The following is a 15,194-nucleotide window of genomic DNA, read 5'->3' as shown; positions in this document are numbered from 1 at the left end:
TCGGGGCTTACCCTTCCCACTTCTGATGATATTCCTCCCTATTCTTTGCAAGTACCCCCTTTTGGTGGCGAGAAACTGTTGGTGTGGTCAAGTGGGTGCTGTAAAAACAAAAGCTCAGGACAGAACAGTTATCAGTCACGTACTTCATACAAAATTAGCATATATTGAATTTCATATTGATCCTCTGAGTGTAATGGTACATTTTAACTTGAATTTATCAAAGCTAAACACAATAATTTTTCTTTATTTTGCTCTTGTTCTTGTGCAGCACCACATCTCAGCACATGCCCCTGTCGGTTATATCCTACTTTTCTAAATTATTGACTATTTCAATGGAGAACCTAAATGACGTGGACCAGGGTTTGTTATTACATATCTCTATTTTGAATGTGACAAGTCTATCATTCCCTTGTTATTCATAGACATCAATAGAGTTTTTTTGCTTTTTTCCATCCATCCATCCATCTTCATCCGCTTTATCCGGGGCCGGGTCGCGGGGGCAGCAGCCTAAGCAAAGAGGCCCAGACCTCCCTCTCCCCAGCCACCTCCTCCAGCTCATCCGGGGGAACACCAAGGCGTTCCCAGGCCAGCCGAGAGATATAATCTCTCCAGCGTGTCCTGGGTCTGCCCCGGGGCCTCCTCCCGGTGGGACATGCCTGGAACACCTCACCCAGGAGGCGCCCAGGAGGCATCCTTATCAGATGCCCAAACCACCTCAGCTGGCTCCTTTCGATGTGGAGGAGCAGCGGCTCTACTCTGAGCCCCTCCCGGATGGCCGAACTTCTCACCCTATCTCTAAGGGAGATGCCAGCCACCCTTCGGAGGAAGCTCATTTCCGCCGCTTGTATCCGCGATCTCGTCCTTTCGGTCACTACCCACAGCTCGTGGCCATAGGTGAGGGTAGGGACGTAGATCGACCAGTAAATTGAGAGCTTCGCTTTTACACTCAGCTCCCTCTTCACCACGACGGACCGGTGCAGCGTCTGCATTACTGCAGCTGCAGCCCCAATCCGTCTGTCGATCTCCGGCTCCCTTCTCCCATCACTCGCGAACAAGACCCCGAGATACTTGAACTCCTCCACTTGGGGCAGGACCTCATCCCCGACCCGGAGTGGGCACTCCACCCTTTTCCGGCTGAGAACCATGGCCTGAGATTTGGAGGTGCTGATCCTCATTCCCGCTGCTTCACACTCGGCTGCGAGCTGGAGGCCCTCACCCGATGTTGGCTTCATCGGGTGAGGGCCACTGCTTTTTTTTCTATCAAAATTAATTGGCTTTTTACAGTGGCCTGCTATGGTTAATAATAACATGTTCAGTCATGAGTGAAATCAAAGCTTCTCTCCACTTTAGCATTTAACATTCCCAACAATATAATGTGATACATTAATCGAAACACAGCTAATAAAACACAATTTTCTTGATGCAAACGTCAGTAACTCAAAATTAGCAACCAAAGGGTTAAGTCTGCAGTTCACACTCATGTGAAGCTACAGCCTCCCCCTTTAGTCTCTGTCATCCTTCTGTTCCTGCAAAAACAAAACAAAGCGAGACAAAACATCCACCCTTCTTTTACAGGCTGGGTGAATTGTTTGTGGACATTTACTAATCCTAAAGTCGGTACAGTTTTTGTCTCAGTATCAAGTCAGTTTAAACTTTTAGTCGTCAGTCCATCACAGTCCAGTCACATGCCTACATTCACACACATTCATACCAGATATTGCTAATAATGGAGTCTCACACGCAACCTATTCGAGCCTCCATCACCAGCAAGATGACGTCATCATTTTAAAGGAAAAACAGTTCCTTGTTTTTTTTTTGACTGGATTGACTCGCTGCAATCCTTTTAGGCTCAGGACTTCTCATGTGATCAATGTCCCATATAAGTGAATTTCTCCAGAGCCCATTATAATCATGGAGAAAAATACTTTGCGACTGTTTTCAGTAAGAATATTTTATAGCGCTTTAAAGTTCAATCTCTCAGGCCTGGATTAAAGAGCTGATTTATTATATCAGGAACTCACAAAATACCAAAATATCACCACCGGTGGATCACACCTCTAAGATGTTCTTATTTCAGTGCACTGTAACAAAAGCAAAAACAAACGTAACCAATAAAATACTCATATAATAACAAATACTGGGGCCCGTTAGAACCATGTCCAATCATAAAACCACCTTTCTCTCTCTTAGAGAAAGAAAACAATCCAAACCTCACTGATAAAATCAACCTAGTATTAAGCAAAACCCAAAATCAACCAAAACTTCACCAGAAAGTTTTTCTCCGTCCCGGGACAATATTGTGTAAGCATACAGGTACCGTAACTTCTTTTTGCACTGACAAAAACGTGTTGGACTTATTTGATTCAATAGTGGACACTAGTTGCACACAAATGTTTTGCTTTGGTAGAAACTTAAACAACTGAGTTAAATCAACACAACCTTTTCATATTCAGTAAACCTGTGCATTTTGAGTTCATAAAACACAATTAAAACATGTTCAGATGGAGTAAGTTGAGCTCCTGGAATATTTTAATCCTTCACCATTCTGTCATTTTATTTCAACACTATTCAATAACTTTTATCCAAATTCTACTTGGTCCCTTAAATACTACATGTTGTCTTCATATTGCATACGGTTCAACAAAGTCTAAATTCTGGTTCCCATAAAAATTGAATGGGTCTACAACAACTACCATCCTCCTATCTTTATCCTGATTGCCGGATGGCCTGGGAAATAACCCTGAAGTGATAGGTTACGAGGCAGGGTGCACCCCGAACAGGTCACCAGTTTATCACCTAGAAACAAACAATCATTTACACTTACATTCACGGATAATTTAGAATCATCAATTAACCTAGCTCTAACAGCTGCATGACTTTTCACTGTGGCAGGAAACCAGAATACCCAGAGAGAAACCACTGCAAACTAGCCAGACTGTGGACTTGCACCCAGGACCTTCTTACTGTGGAGCAACAGCACTCACCAGCATGCCAACAATGTAGGAAATACAGGGAAGCTATGATTTCCTGTTGAATTTTGTACAGATCTTTAAAGCCTGAGGCAATTGTGTTAAATACACGTGGGATGCTTACGTAAATCCAAGGGCTGGCCCCCTTTTCTTTTTTCTTTTTTTTAATTTTATTTTCAGTGTGTTTCTCCTTCAATTAAATCTCAATCACAAAAATGTGGTGCTCCGAAATAAGGCTCACACCGTTAATTCATCATTTTCACTCTGTACCACTGCTCCTTATCAGGCTGTGTGAAGCACAGTAAACAATTCAGTCTAGGCCTTGAGCCATAAACAGACATCACTCACAGACATTGTTTTCATAACCAAACTGCTTTAGACCCTGTCCCCTAAATCTGCACAAATGCCCTCTGGGTGACATGAAATGCATTTAACCAATAAACAATCAATGGCTTCTTGTTGTTGTAACAAATTCTGTATTTGGATGTTTGTGTGCAGCATTTTGCGTATCAGCATAGCATTTGTTAGTAAAGCCTTCTTCATTGCATCAGCGTGTGTGTATCACTCTTTATTGCACAAACATGTGTATGTGTGTGTGTGTGTATCATTTCTCAGTCAATCAACGAGTGCATATGTGTTCATATGTGTGTTTCTCTTGATTCTGAGTCAGTGTATGTAGATGTGTGTGTTTGTGTGTGTTTGTGTTCATCACTTTCCTGTTCTGGTGTTCTGGGTAAACCATGGCCTGAAGCCCCTGGGGTCCTGCCTCCCCCTTTTCAGTCCGTTTGGGTCCATTGGTGCTGCTGCCCAAAGTTCTCTCCATACTGGTTCTGACCCCAATTGAGGCAGTCCTTTTCTCCAGTGTCCTGCATCTTCTCCTTGTCCAGCTCCTCTTTAACTTGACCCTTTTACTTCTGTAGCTCCTTCAGGGTTTGCTCCTGCTGTTGGAGCTTCTCGTCAGGTTTGGCAACCTCCTGCTCCAGCAAGCTCCGGCCTGATTTAAAGTCCTGTATCTGGGACTCTAAGCCTGACTGATGGGTTCGATTAGCAGCCAGCTCCTCCTGAGGCATGCTCAGTTTCTGCTCTGATGTCTTGAGCTCTCACTGAGGGCAGAAACCTCAGAGTCTTTTCCGTACACGTCAGATTGACATTTATTGATGTTTTCCTTGCTTTGCTCCACGGCCTTCTGCAGCCCTACTGTCCGGCTCTTCTCAGAGGTCAGCTCCTGACCGAGCCCCGACACCTGTGCCTTCAGCTTATGTTCTTCTGCTGCTTTTGTCCAATCTGAGGTGCCTTCTGACCTCAGTTACTACTCGTGTCTCTGGCACGCCCTTTTTGCTGCCCGATCCTCCGTGTTGGTCCATCACTGTCCTGCACAGTTTTAATGCAGAGTAGTTAAGGTCAGCATTCTCTTGCTCGGCCTCACTTTTTATCCGGGCTTAATAGGCGTCTCGTCACAGCTCTGTCAGCTGAAGCTGTCTGGAAATCTCCCCCGTGTAGTGAAACGGGCCTTGGATTTAACGTTCTCCGGCTCCGCTGCATGAGATCTTTTTCCTGCAGCACTGTTGACATTCTCAGGCTGTTGTTGTGGGTCCAGCTGCTGTAGCATTTGGTCAGGGTCACATCAAAGATTTGACTCTTTTAACCACTAAATTTGTTGTTTCATCACTGGTTTGTCATACCAGTGTCTTTCTTTTTGAAGTCAAGTTGTTGTCCTGCAACCCAGAGAGTTTATTTGTTAGTAGTAGATAAACTTTATTATGTAACAACAGGTGTATGTTAAGTTTCGCTGCTTTAACCTTGCTGGAAAATCTTCACGTGTTCATGAATGTAAGCTGTTTCTTCATTGCGTGTGTGTACGTTTGTGGGTGGGTTATTTTAACTTTTTTTTTTTTCTCCAACAAGGCATTTCTCTAATTGTGTGTGTTTTTAATTTTGTTTCCCAAATTTTGATTTCCCACCTTAAATAACAGCATTCCATGTCTTCAGCCAGGAATTAGAGCTTGCTTGTGAGATTCAGGGACACATGGTGCCAAAAACAATTCAGTGAAAAACTTGCCTGAAAATTTCCAGTGATGGTAACCGATAACTGGAGGAGAAGATGTCCTTTAAGCTTCTTTTTCGGGTGGGGACAAAGTGAGAGGTCAAGCTGTAAAATTTTGAGCCAGAGCTTGGCCTGTCTGTCGTCCCAATTTTGTTAATCTATCCTTTTGCTGCTGTACTCAGGTTTCCAGGTTGAGAGAAATCCACCTGTATTAAGAGACTAAAACATTCATTTACTATTTTTCTTACAACATCCATTTGGTTCATCTGCCTAGATTTTACTCTCTCTCTTGGTGCATAGTTCACACAGTCAGGCAGTTGCCTTTTATGGGCATGCAGATTTCCGGTCACACACACACACAGCTACTCACCCCCAGCAGCTGCAAAGCCGTCTCTCCTATATCAAAACCCAGCCAAACATTAAACATTCACCGTAGTCATTCAAAACTTTATTTGTAATATTATAATCAGCAAAATCAGCGTTTTATTTACAGGCATGTATCATTGTTTGCATACTTATAAAACTCAATAACACGCTAAACAGGAAGTCCTCTGTGGGCTTCACAGCAGCCACCTCATTTGCATGTTCACACACTGTCTAAAAATAGCTCGCAGCGCTGCAGCGTGCTTTCGTCACACACAGCCTCGTTTCACACTCAACTCTCTATTTTATTTTACAAACACGTCTTATATTTACAATCACTCTCAGGCCTGAAAGTTTTAGCGCCTAACAATTTTGACAAATTTAAGATAACGGGTCCAACCGAAGAAAGTCCAACTTTTTTGTACTCAATTAACCAGTATCAGACTCTAACTGTATCTGGCCTCATCTCTAAAGTCCCTAACTCAATTTAGAGTGTCCAAAAAAGCGCAGATACCGTTCAACACGGTAAGTGGTGCAACCACTAGTTATTCTGGAGTGCCCCAAGTTCCACAGTGACCAACTGACTATCCCTCAAAGAGGACAAGGCCTAGGCGTCCCCGGCCTTGGCAAGCGTTACCTCTGAGCACTGCGCCTCCTAGTGGACTCTAACCACCGTTCTTAAATAATTTATAATACTTTTAAACTGCCGTCAACCCTCTAAAACAAGAGTATGACTGACGCAGATGCAACGTTATGGACAATGGAGACTCTAACTCGCAACATGGCCAACACAGATGCAATCCTTAGACCAATGGAGACTCTAACTCACAAAATGACCAATTCCCTATCAAACTACCTGGGACTCGAACCCAGTATTATTTTCCTTTATTTTGGGACTCTAACCCAGTATTATTACTTATAAGCTTACTTCAAGTTTCAACACTCATGAGATTTTTCATCAAAATCAAAACAGGCCTTCACCAGTAATTTCAGTGAGTAGGCTTTTAATTTATACAGTCCAATTTGGCACAGTTTGGATTTACATTCAACAGGTTGTGCCTCACCTTTAGATGTGCCGGCTTGCCCACTCACGTCAGACCACTGGCTCGTGCCTGCCCGTTCAACCACCTCGGACCGTCCAAACCTCCAAAACTTCCTCCCCAATACCACAGGACGAGCCCCCAAAACTGTTACGGATTCAAATATTGGGGATGGATACAAGAGGAAAACCAAAAATAACCACACTGGTCCGGCCGGGTCAAGTCAAACGATGATTTAATGAACACACGCGTGGGAGATGGACACCATACAGCAGACAGCATCAAATCCCAAAATGGTGGAGCCTTGATCAAACTCTTATAGCCTCTAGTGGCCCCCACCTAATCATAAAAGCCTAAACATTCACATTCTTTCTCTCACACAGCGCCTAAGCTACAACCTTGGCTCCCTGTTTATCTGCTCCTGCTGAGATGGGGCAGTATGCTCTGTTCTCTTCTAACCAGACAAATAAGGCGATGACTTTCTGGAACAGTTTTTCTTATAACTCAGCAGTATAATACATCATAAAACAATATCATTCATTCACAATAAATCAGCAGTCTAATGTAATGCAAATCAGTTTACCAAATGTAATAGTTATCACCTTCTTCTAATTCAGGAGCATAATGCAAACTAAAACGACATAATAATTCACAATCTTTAATTAGGGGTCTAACATGGCATAAAATAATATTATAATCCGACAATAGATATATATATAGATACTTTCAGTGTGTGAAAACACACTATATATATATATATGTATATATATATATATATATATATATAGATATAGATATAGATATATATATATATATAGATATAGACGCACTGGGCATCAACTTAACGTGACTTGCTACAGGCCCCAAACAACGTGAGAAACACTGGAATAAACGTCAAGCCGTGGAACAGTCCAAACACAATGACAAGAAACACGATTTTGAAAAATGTCCGGAATATGTAACTCCCAGACATGCTCAACACCACCACACCTAAGATAGTGGACAGTGCTCCCTGCAGTACTGGGTAACCCAAAATCGCCAAAGCCTCAATAGCTTTCTCATTGGCATCACGTTTGGGACTCGAAACAAAAGAGTAGCAAATGTGCGCCGAGAAATCTACCGAGAAACCGATGCACATGACCAGATTGATCATGGAGATGGAATCCAGATTGACGCCCCAGAGGGACATGAATCCCGTCACGCCGGTGATGACTGAAACAATTGCAAACACTACACAAAGTGAGCAGAGAGGATCGGGTATGAGTACGAGAGAGATTGCAAGCATTACGATCACAGCGGTGAGCATGGTTTGGATGGTGTTATTTAAAATGACAGTGTACTGGTCAAAGTAGATGAAAGAAGGGTGGTACACCAGGAGGTCCACTGAACATTTCTCTGCAGTTTTCCTGAGCTCCACCATCATATCTGCCATCGGTACGTTGTTTTCTGTCTGAAGGAAAAAGCGAGATGCCTGAATCTTACCATCTGGAGTCCATTGGATGTCTTGTGCTAAGAATGGGTCAAAATTTAAGAAAGGTCTCAGGTTGTTTAGGAAATCCTCCTGGGAGCTTATGGGCTTATTATTGGCTTCTGCATAGTTTTCAAAGAAAATGAACCAAGCCATTGTGTAATTGACAAATTTCAGTGATTCAAAACTTGAAATGCAAGAATTTAATTGCTCCCGTTGGTCTTTGTCCCAGTAGGGGAATTGCTGCTTTATTGCCACCATTGCACTGAAGCTATATTCACTGAAGTGCTCCTCTTCATGGTTGTAGTAATTGATAATGTAAGAATCATCCAAAGCCAGGTTCTTAGTATCAAGTCCTTCTTTTAAGATTACACAGCCATAGATACTAGCAGCTAAATAACCTGCATAAAGGACAAACACAAAGACTTTTGTCACTTTGTGGGTCAGAAATGGACCGTAGAACCTCTCAAAAAAAGAACTTATGGGCTCTGTTTCCTCTTTTTCAGTATCTTGGTTGTACCGACCCCCAGTACAGCACAACCAGAAGGCTTTTGATTTCCCTGATGCATCACTTGGGACTTCGATGCAGGTGATCCAGTGCTTGTTCTCTGCTTCCCTCTGCCCATTTAAAGCCATGCATGCACCCAGGAAGGTCAGGCTGTAGAAGTAACAGAAGCAAAGACAAATTCCAGCATAGAGGCAGAAGGACTGGACCGAGCCAAAGGGTGTGATGCAGCCCAGGAAGAGAGCCAGCACATCGGTGAGGGTGGTAATGGTAATGGAGATGGCAGCATCTTTGTAGGTCTCACCCAGCCGGTCTGGAACGCTGTCCAGAACACGAGTCTTTTGCCAGCAGGAGATCATGATGAACATATCATCGATCCCAATACCTTTAGTGATAAAAGTCAGAGTGGGGAATATTTTTAAAATGCAAAATAAGACTTCAGGCTTAGAGTATTGGTGTGTGTTTGTGTGAGTGTCTACAAGGCTAGGGTTAGGGGAGATAGAGACCACTAATGACAGGGTTACCATCAGCTGTAATGGTAGTTTCTTAGAAAACATTGCTGAAGTCAATCAACTGTAAGTGTTATTTTAAGAATGCAGGTCTTGTTGACAATCGCTGCTGTGAAAATCTTGCTAAAGCTTTTTCTGGCATAACATTTTCTACAAACTGCTGCCTTAACTGAACAGTTTGACCTGAATGTTTAACAGAGCCTCACCTAGAATCATGAAGGGACAGGAGGCAGCTGTCATTACAAAAGGCTGGCCCACCAACAAGAGCAAACCAAAACCACTCAGGACCGCTAGACTTGTAGAGAGAACGCCGCAGAACCCCACCCACACCTTCGTCCTCACATTATCCAACCTGAAAAAAAAACAAACTCATATTTTATTTTATCTTTAAAGTAATTTGTCAAATACACATTCAATGACAGGCTTGGCTGTTATTTTTTTCTGACCTCCAGCAAGTTATGATGGAAAATGTGATGGCAATAGAGTAGGTGATGGAAAATAAAGAGATGACAGAATCTGGAGATTTCTCAAATTCCCACTGCATTGACATTGAGGTGGAGTATGATACCTAGAAGATGGGAAAAAGAATGAGCAGGAACAATCTCACCAAGTGGGAGGATAATAACTTAAACACAAAATGTGAGTTCTTACCTGGAGGGAAGGTGAGGGGCTATTCGACACCAAACTAATGAAGCTTTCCAACCAAAGGTCATTTTTTGTTTTGTTGCCCTCTTTTAAATAGTAATAGAGTTGTATAGCTTTAGCGCTTTCAACAACTGAAGCGTCTCCTTGTGTCACACCCCCCAGACTTGTATACAACGGCAAATTTGTGTTACCATTGTGATACCACGGGAATGTCAGTGTGACAGCGTCTATATTTTTGGCATTGTATTGAATGATATCTAGAATGCTGTTTGAAGTGCAGTTTTTCATCACCTTAGCACAGATGCCCTCATATTTAAATGATTCCTTGTCAAATTCTACCAACATGTTCTTGATTTTAGAGTCCAACACGAGGATTTCTTCAAGCATTTTAACAGTCAGAATATTAGTCTCGCTTGTAGCTATGAGAGTGGCATAGTTTCCATCTGTGGTCTGCCGCAAACTTGAAAACGTGGAATCATCTTCTGGAAACATTTCACTGAAGTGCTTCCTCTCTGTCTTGGCCGGTCCATTAAAAGGTGTAAACTCCTCTTCAATATTGTTGGAGATTCTGTCCTGAGTAAAATAAAACCCGCTTCCCAGAGCTGCAGAGACAATAAGGGGGGCAATGAGGAACCACCAGGGATTGGATCCAACAGATTTGCCCATCTTCTTAAAGAAGCTCTGAAGGGGCTTTTCTATGCAATCCATGCGACATCTGGCCATAGCTTCAAAACCTGGCTCCTTTGACAGGATGATAGAAGCTCAAAAATATGTTTTGTGGATATAAATCGGTTGCTCCTTTGCTTTCAGAAATGTTCAAACTATCGTCACAGGCTGCTGTGAGAAGCAGTTACTGTGCCGCAGATTCCTGTTTGGCTCCACGTTCTTTGTTGCAGTTTCTTTTCAGCAGATGTGGTTTGAGGAAAGGCTCACTCAGTGAGCTTGTTCAGGAAGAGTTGGTTTCATACGGTTCATTGGTTCTATCTCACTCTTTGCTAGAGTTTCTTGTTGCTTAATCTTGTTGTATCACAAAAAAAATCATCTTTGGAATCTGTAAAAAAAAGCAAAACACCTAAAAAAATAAAATAAACGGAGAAGAGCAAATTTCAACCAAAAAGATTTCCCAGAGTGCTGATTAAAAAGAAGATGCACTAACAGCAGACCAAAAAAACAGATGAGCTCTCCTGAGCGCTCAACACCACCACACCTCCTGAGCACTCATTTATATAGAGCAGGGAACTGCTGGCTCCTCCTTTTGGTTATACTATAACCATCTTGGCATCATTTTTTATTTCAATTTCATGACACTATTACAATCCATTTGTAACTTTCTGAATCCAATATTTCTATATACATGCTTACAGCATTTCTTTTTAAGTGCTCAAAACCACACATAAGCTAAATATGTTGGTAATAATAGATCACAATGACCTCACTGAGTACTTGACGGTTTCCAGTATGTTAGTACAAAGTTCAGTGTGGTCATCAGTGCCAATGACAGGTTATGGACAATGAGGATATAAACGGATGGGGAAAAAAACTCTTTCTCCTGTGATCTTATCAGTCAGATGACACACCTCATATAATTAACCCAGCAAATGTATCATACTCGATGCATGAGTTTTTCAGACTACTTTTAGTTTACCAGCACAGCTTAAAACAGTGTGATTTCTCTCCCCTCAAAGCGCCTAAATAATTTGCACAAAAGCAAATATGATACAAATCCAAATTCATATATGTAAATTTATATTTAACATCTTTTTCATTTTCATTTTTATTGGCCAGGTTCAAGAAACACCCTAGTTTTTTTTTCTTTTTTCGGACTATTTCACAGTTCAAGCATCACAGCGTTAACTGCAGCAAACGCACCCCGTTATTATTCCCCCACAACCCTCGGGCGATACCATGTCATGGTTCGGGTAACGTAAAGGTTACACAAAGGAGGGCCTTTTACGATTGATGGAATGAAGCCGATGCACAAAACAAAGACATGTTGTGCTCCATTATGTGACTCTTTATTTAGGCACTTGAAAGGTAACCCCACCTGAAGGCAGTCATTTCCTGTGGTTGTGGTTCCATGCACTAATTTCAGTTCAGCCTGAAGGGTAAGCTGGCCCATAGCAGAGCAAGAACATGTGTGTAAATACTAGAACTAACAAAATCAAACATTTAACTGTTAAGATCGGGAGAAATCCCAACAAACAAGAACAAAGATGCATTATTAAAAGCTTTTATTAACAGCTTGTAACAGAAATTAGTTTCCAATCTTTATGTTTAACTCACTTGTATTTGACACTAAATGCATTTGCCTTGATCAGCTTTTCAAATCCTGGTAGCGTTTAGTTGGTTTTAGGGGATGTTCATTTATGCAAGTCATGAATAACTTGCATAGTGTAAACATATATTTGCATTTTCTTATTATTTCTGACCAAACACCAATTAAATGAAGTAACGTAGGTGAAATTCACTAAACCCACTCTAGAAAAACTAGATTATTGCTTCTTCTCTGCACCACTCCTGCAGAAAATCTTGAGAACCCTTCATTTCTTTATATTTTAATTCAAAGGAGTTTTAAAGTGCTCTTGAGCAAAAGTTCATCGGGATTTCTGAAGGTCTTTCAAATTGTTTATTGTTTGTTAAACAATATAACACTGGTCTATGGATCATAAACCTTTAAACCTTTAAAGGTCATAAAAAAGCATAAAACTAACTAAAGTAAGCAATTTGAAATTGTTTGTCTAGGCACTTTGTTATAAGCTGCCTGTCACAAAAGCCATGGGTACATCCACAAAATGACAAAGATAGCACAATTATGACAGACATAAAATAGTATTTTGAAAACTCATGCAAAGACACGAGATAGGACTTGAGAGATGCATCCCACACTGCTAATGAAACGGTGTGGAATAAGTTTGACAGAGAGCAGAAGAAAAGGCAGCCGATATCCAAAGAAGAGCTTTGAATGTCCTCCAAGAAGCCTGCCTGGGGAACTATTCAATTCAATTCAATTCAATTTTATTTATATAGCGCCAAATCACAACAAATGTCGCCTCAAGGCGCTTCATAGATACAGAGAAAAGCCCAACAATCATATGACCCCCTATGAGCAAGCACTTTGGCGACAGTGGGAAGGAAAAACTCCCTTTTAACAGGAAGAAACCTATGCAGAACCAGGCTCAGGGAGGGGCGGCCATCTGCTGCGACCGGTTGGGGTGAGAGAAGGAAGACAGGATAAAAGACATGCTGTGGAAGAGAGACAGAGATTAATAACAGATATGATTCAATACAGAGAGGTCTGTTAACACATAGTGAGTGAGAAAGGTGACTGGAAAGGAAAAACTCAATGCATCATGGGAATCCCCCGGCAGCCTACATCTATTGCAGCATAACTAAGGGAGGATTCAGGGTCACCTGGTCCAGCCCTAACTATATGCTTTAGCAAAAAGGAAAGTTTTAAGCCTAATCTTAAAAGTAGAGATGGTGTCTGTCTCCCGAATCCAAACTGGAAGCTGGTTCCACAGAAGAGGGGCCTGAAAACTGAAGGCTCTCCCTCCCATTCTACTTTTAAATACTCTAGGAACAACAAGTAGGCCTGCAGAGCGAGAGCGAAGTGCTCTAATAGGGTAATATGGTACTACAAGGTCATTAAGATAAGATGGGGCCTGATTATTTAAGACCTTGTATGTGAGGAGCAGGATTTTGAATTCAATTCTGGATTTAACAGGAAGCCAATGAAGGGAAGCCAAAACAGGAGAAATATGCTCTCTCTTTCTAGTCCCTGTCAGTACTCTTGCTGCAGCATTTTGGATTAACTGAAGGCTTTTCAGTGAGTTTTTTGGACATCCTGATAATAATGAATTGCAGTAGTCCAGCCTGGAAGTAATAAATGCATGAACTAGTTTTTCAGCGTCACTCTGAGACAGGATATTTCTAATTTTAGAGATGTTGCGCAAATGGAAGAACGCAGTCTTACATATTTGTTTAATATGTGCGTTGAAGGACATATCCTGGTCAAAAATGACTCCAAGGTTCCTCACAGTGTTACTGGAGGCCAAGGTAATGCCATCCAGAGTAAGAATCTGGTTAGATACCATATTTCTAAGCTTTTCAGCACCGAGTACAATGACCTCAGTTTTATCTGAGTTAAGAAGCAGAAAGTTAGTGGCCATCCAAGTCTTTATGTCTTTAAGACATTCTTGCAGTTTAACTAATTGGTGTGTGTTATCTGGCTTCATGGACAGATAGAGCTGGGTGTCATCTGCATAGCAGTGAAAATGTATGCTATGTCTTCTAATGATGCTGCCTAGGGGAAGCATGTATAATGTAAACAGAATTGGTCCTAGCACTGAACCCTGTGGAACTCCATAATTAACCTCAGTGTGTGAAGAGGACTCTCCATTTACATGCACAAATTGGAGTCTATTAGATAGATATGATACAAACCACTGCAGTGCAATACCTGTAATACCTACAGCATGTTCTAATCGCTCTAATAGGATGTTATGGTCAACAGTATCGAATGCTCCACTAAGGTCAAGAAGGACAAGCACAGAGATGAGTCCACTGTCAGAGGCCATAAGAGGATCATTTGTAACCTTCACTAAAGCTGTTTCTGTGCTGTGATGAGCTCTGAAACCTGACTGAAACTCTTCAAATAAACCATTCCTCTGCAGATGATCTGTTAGCTGTTTGACAACTACTCTTTCAAGGATTTTTGATATGAAAGGAAGGTTGGAGATTGGCCTATAATTAGCTAAGACTGCTGGGTCTAGAGATGGCTTTTTGAGTAAAGGTTTAACTGCAGCCACCTTGAAGGCCTGTGGTACATAGCCGATTATTAGAGATAGGTTGATCATATATAAGATCGAAGAATTAATCAATGGCAGGACTTCTGCAGTTTTGTAGGAATGGGGTCTAAAAGACACGTTGATGGTTTGGAGGAAGTAATTATTGAAGTTAACTCAGAAAGATCGATTGGAGAAAAAGAGTCTAACTTAACATCAATGGCACTAAGAGTAGCTGTAGATAATATTACATCTGTGGGATGATTGGTAATTTTTTCTCTAATGATAAAAATTTTATTTGTGAAGAAGTTCATGAAGTCATCACTAGTTAACGTTAAAGGGATGGTTGGCTCAAAAGAGCTCTGACTTTTTGTCAGCCTGGCTACAGTGCTGAAGAGAAACCTGGGGTTGTTCTTATTTTCTTCAGTTAGTGATGAGTAGTAAGCTGTTCTGGCTTTGCGGAGGGCTTTCTTATAAAGCAACAAACTATATCTCCAAACTATTCCTGAAGACTACTTAAAGAAATGACAAGAGAGCTGCCTCAGAGAGTTCAGGCTGTGTTGAAGAATAAAGATCAAGGTTATTGGAAACGTACAGACTCTGATTTTGCTTTATATCCTGTATTTCCATGTATGCTTACATATTTCAATAAACTGCTGCAAGATTTTCATAGCATAATACAAGGAAATTAGAACCTTTATCAGGAGAGCTAATATATTTTATACAAGTTCTTTGTCACTATAAATAATTGTTAGAAAATCTTCATACTTAAAAACTAAATAATTGAGTTTTGTATCAACATAATAATAATAATAATTTTTGTGTTTTTATTTTCAAATCTCGCGAACACCGGTGACGTCGCGCGTC

General features: G+C 41.3%; 1 protein-coding gene across 1 annotated transcript; it reads right to left on the bottom strand.

The window, feature by feature from the left end:
• Positions 1-7,245: 7,245 nt before the first annotated feature.
• ptchd3b (patched domain containing 3b) lies at positions 7,246-14,591 on the bottom strand. Its single transcript, XM_085140447.1, has 4 exons — positions 9,517-14,591; positions 9,345-9,466; positions 9,105-9,250; positions 7,246-8,774 (listed from the first exon to the last, which is right to left on the bottom strand). Exons 1-4 carry the CDS (start codon positions 10,264-10,266, stop codon positions 7,258-7,260), a joined length of 2,535 nt encoding a protein of 844 aa, XP_084996573.1. The 5' UTR covers positions 10,267-14,591; the 3' UTR covers positions 7,246-7,257.
• Between the last annotated feature and the right edge of the window lie 603 nt (positions 14,592-15,194).

Source organism: Neolamprologus multifasciatus, chromosome 18, assembly GCF_963576455.1.
Source record: "Neolamprologus multifasciatus chromosome 18, fNeoMul1.2, whole genome shotgun sequence".
In the NCBI taxonomy this organism is placed as follows: domain Eukaryota; kingdom Metazoa; phylum Chordata; class Actinopteri; order Cichliformes; family Cichlidae; genus Neolamprologus; species Neolamprologus multifasciatus.
Note: the sequence above shows the minus strand (reverse complement) of the source record. Positions and strands in the feature narration are given on the sequence as shown.

Coding starts and splice junctions, on each gene's coding strand:
- ptchd3b (XM_085140447.1), bottom strand. CDS start 10,266: ATGGCCAGATGTCGCATGGATTGCATAGAAAAGCCCCTTCAGAGCTTC. Junction 9,251..9,344: donor TCCATCATAACTTGCTGGAG/GTCAGAAAAAAA, acceptor TTTTTTTTTCAG/GTTGGATAATGTGAGGACGA. Junction 8,775..9,104: donor CTGTCCCTTCATGATTCTAG/GTGAGGCTCTGT, acceptor TTATCACTAAAG/GTATTGGGATCGATGATATG.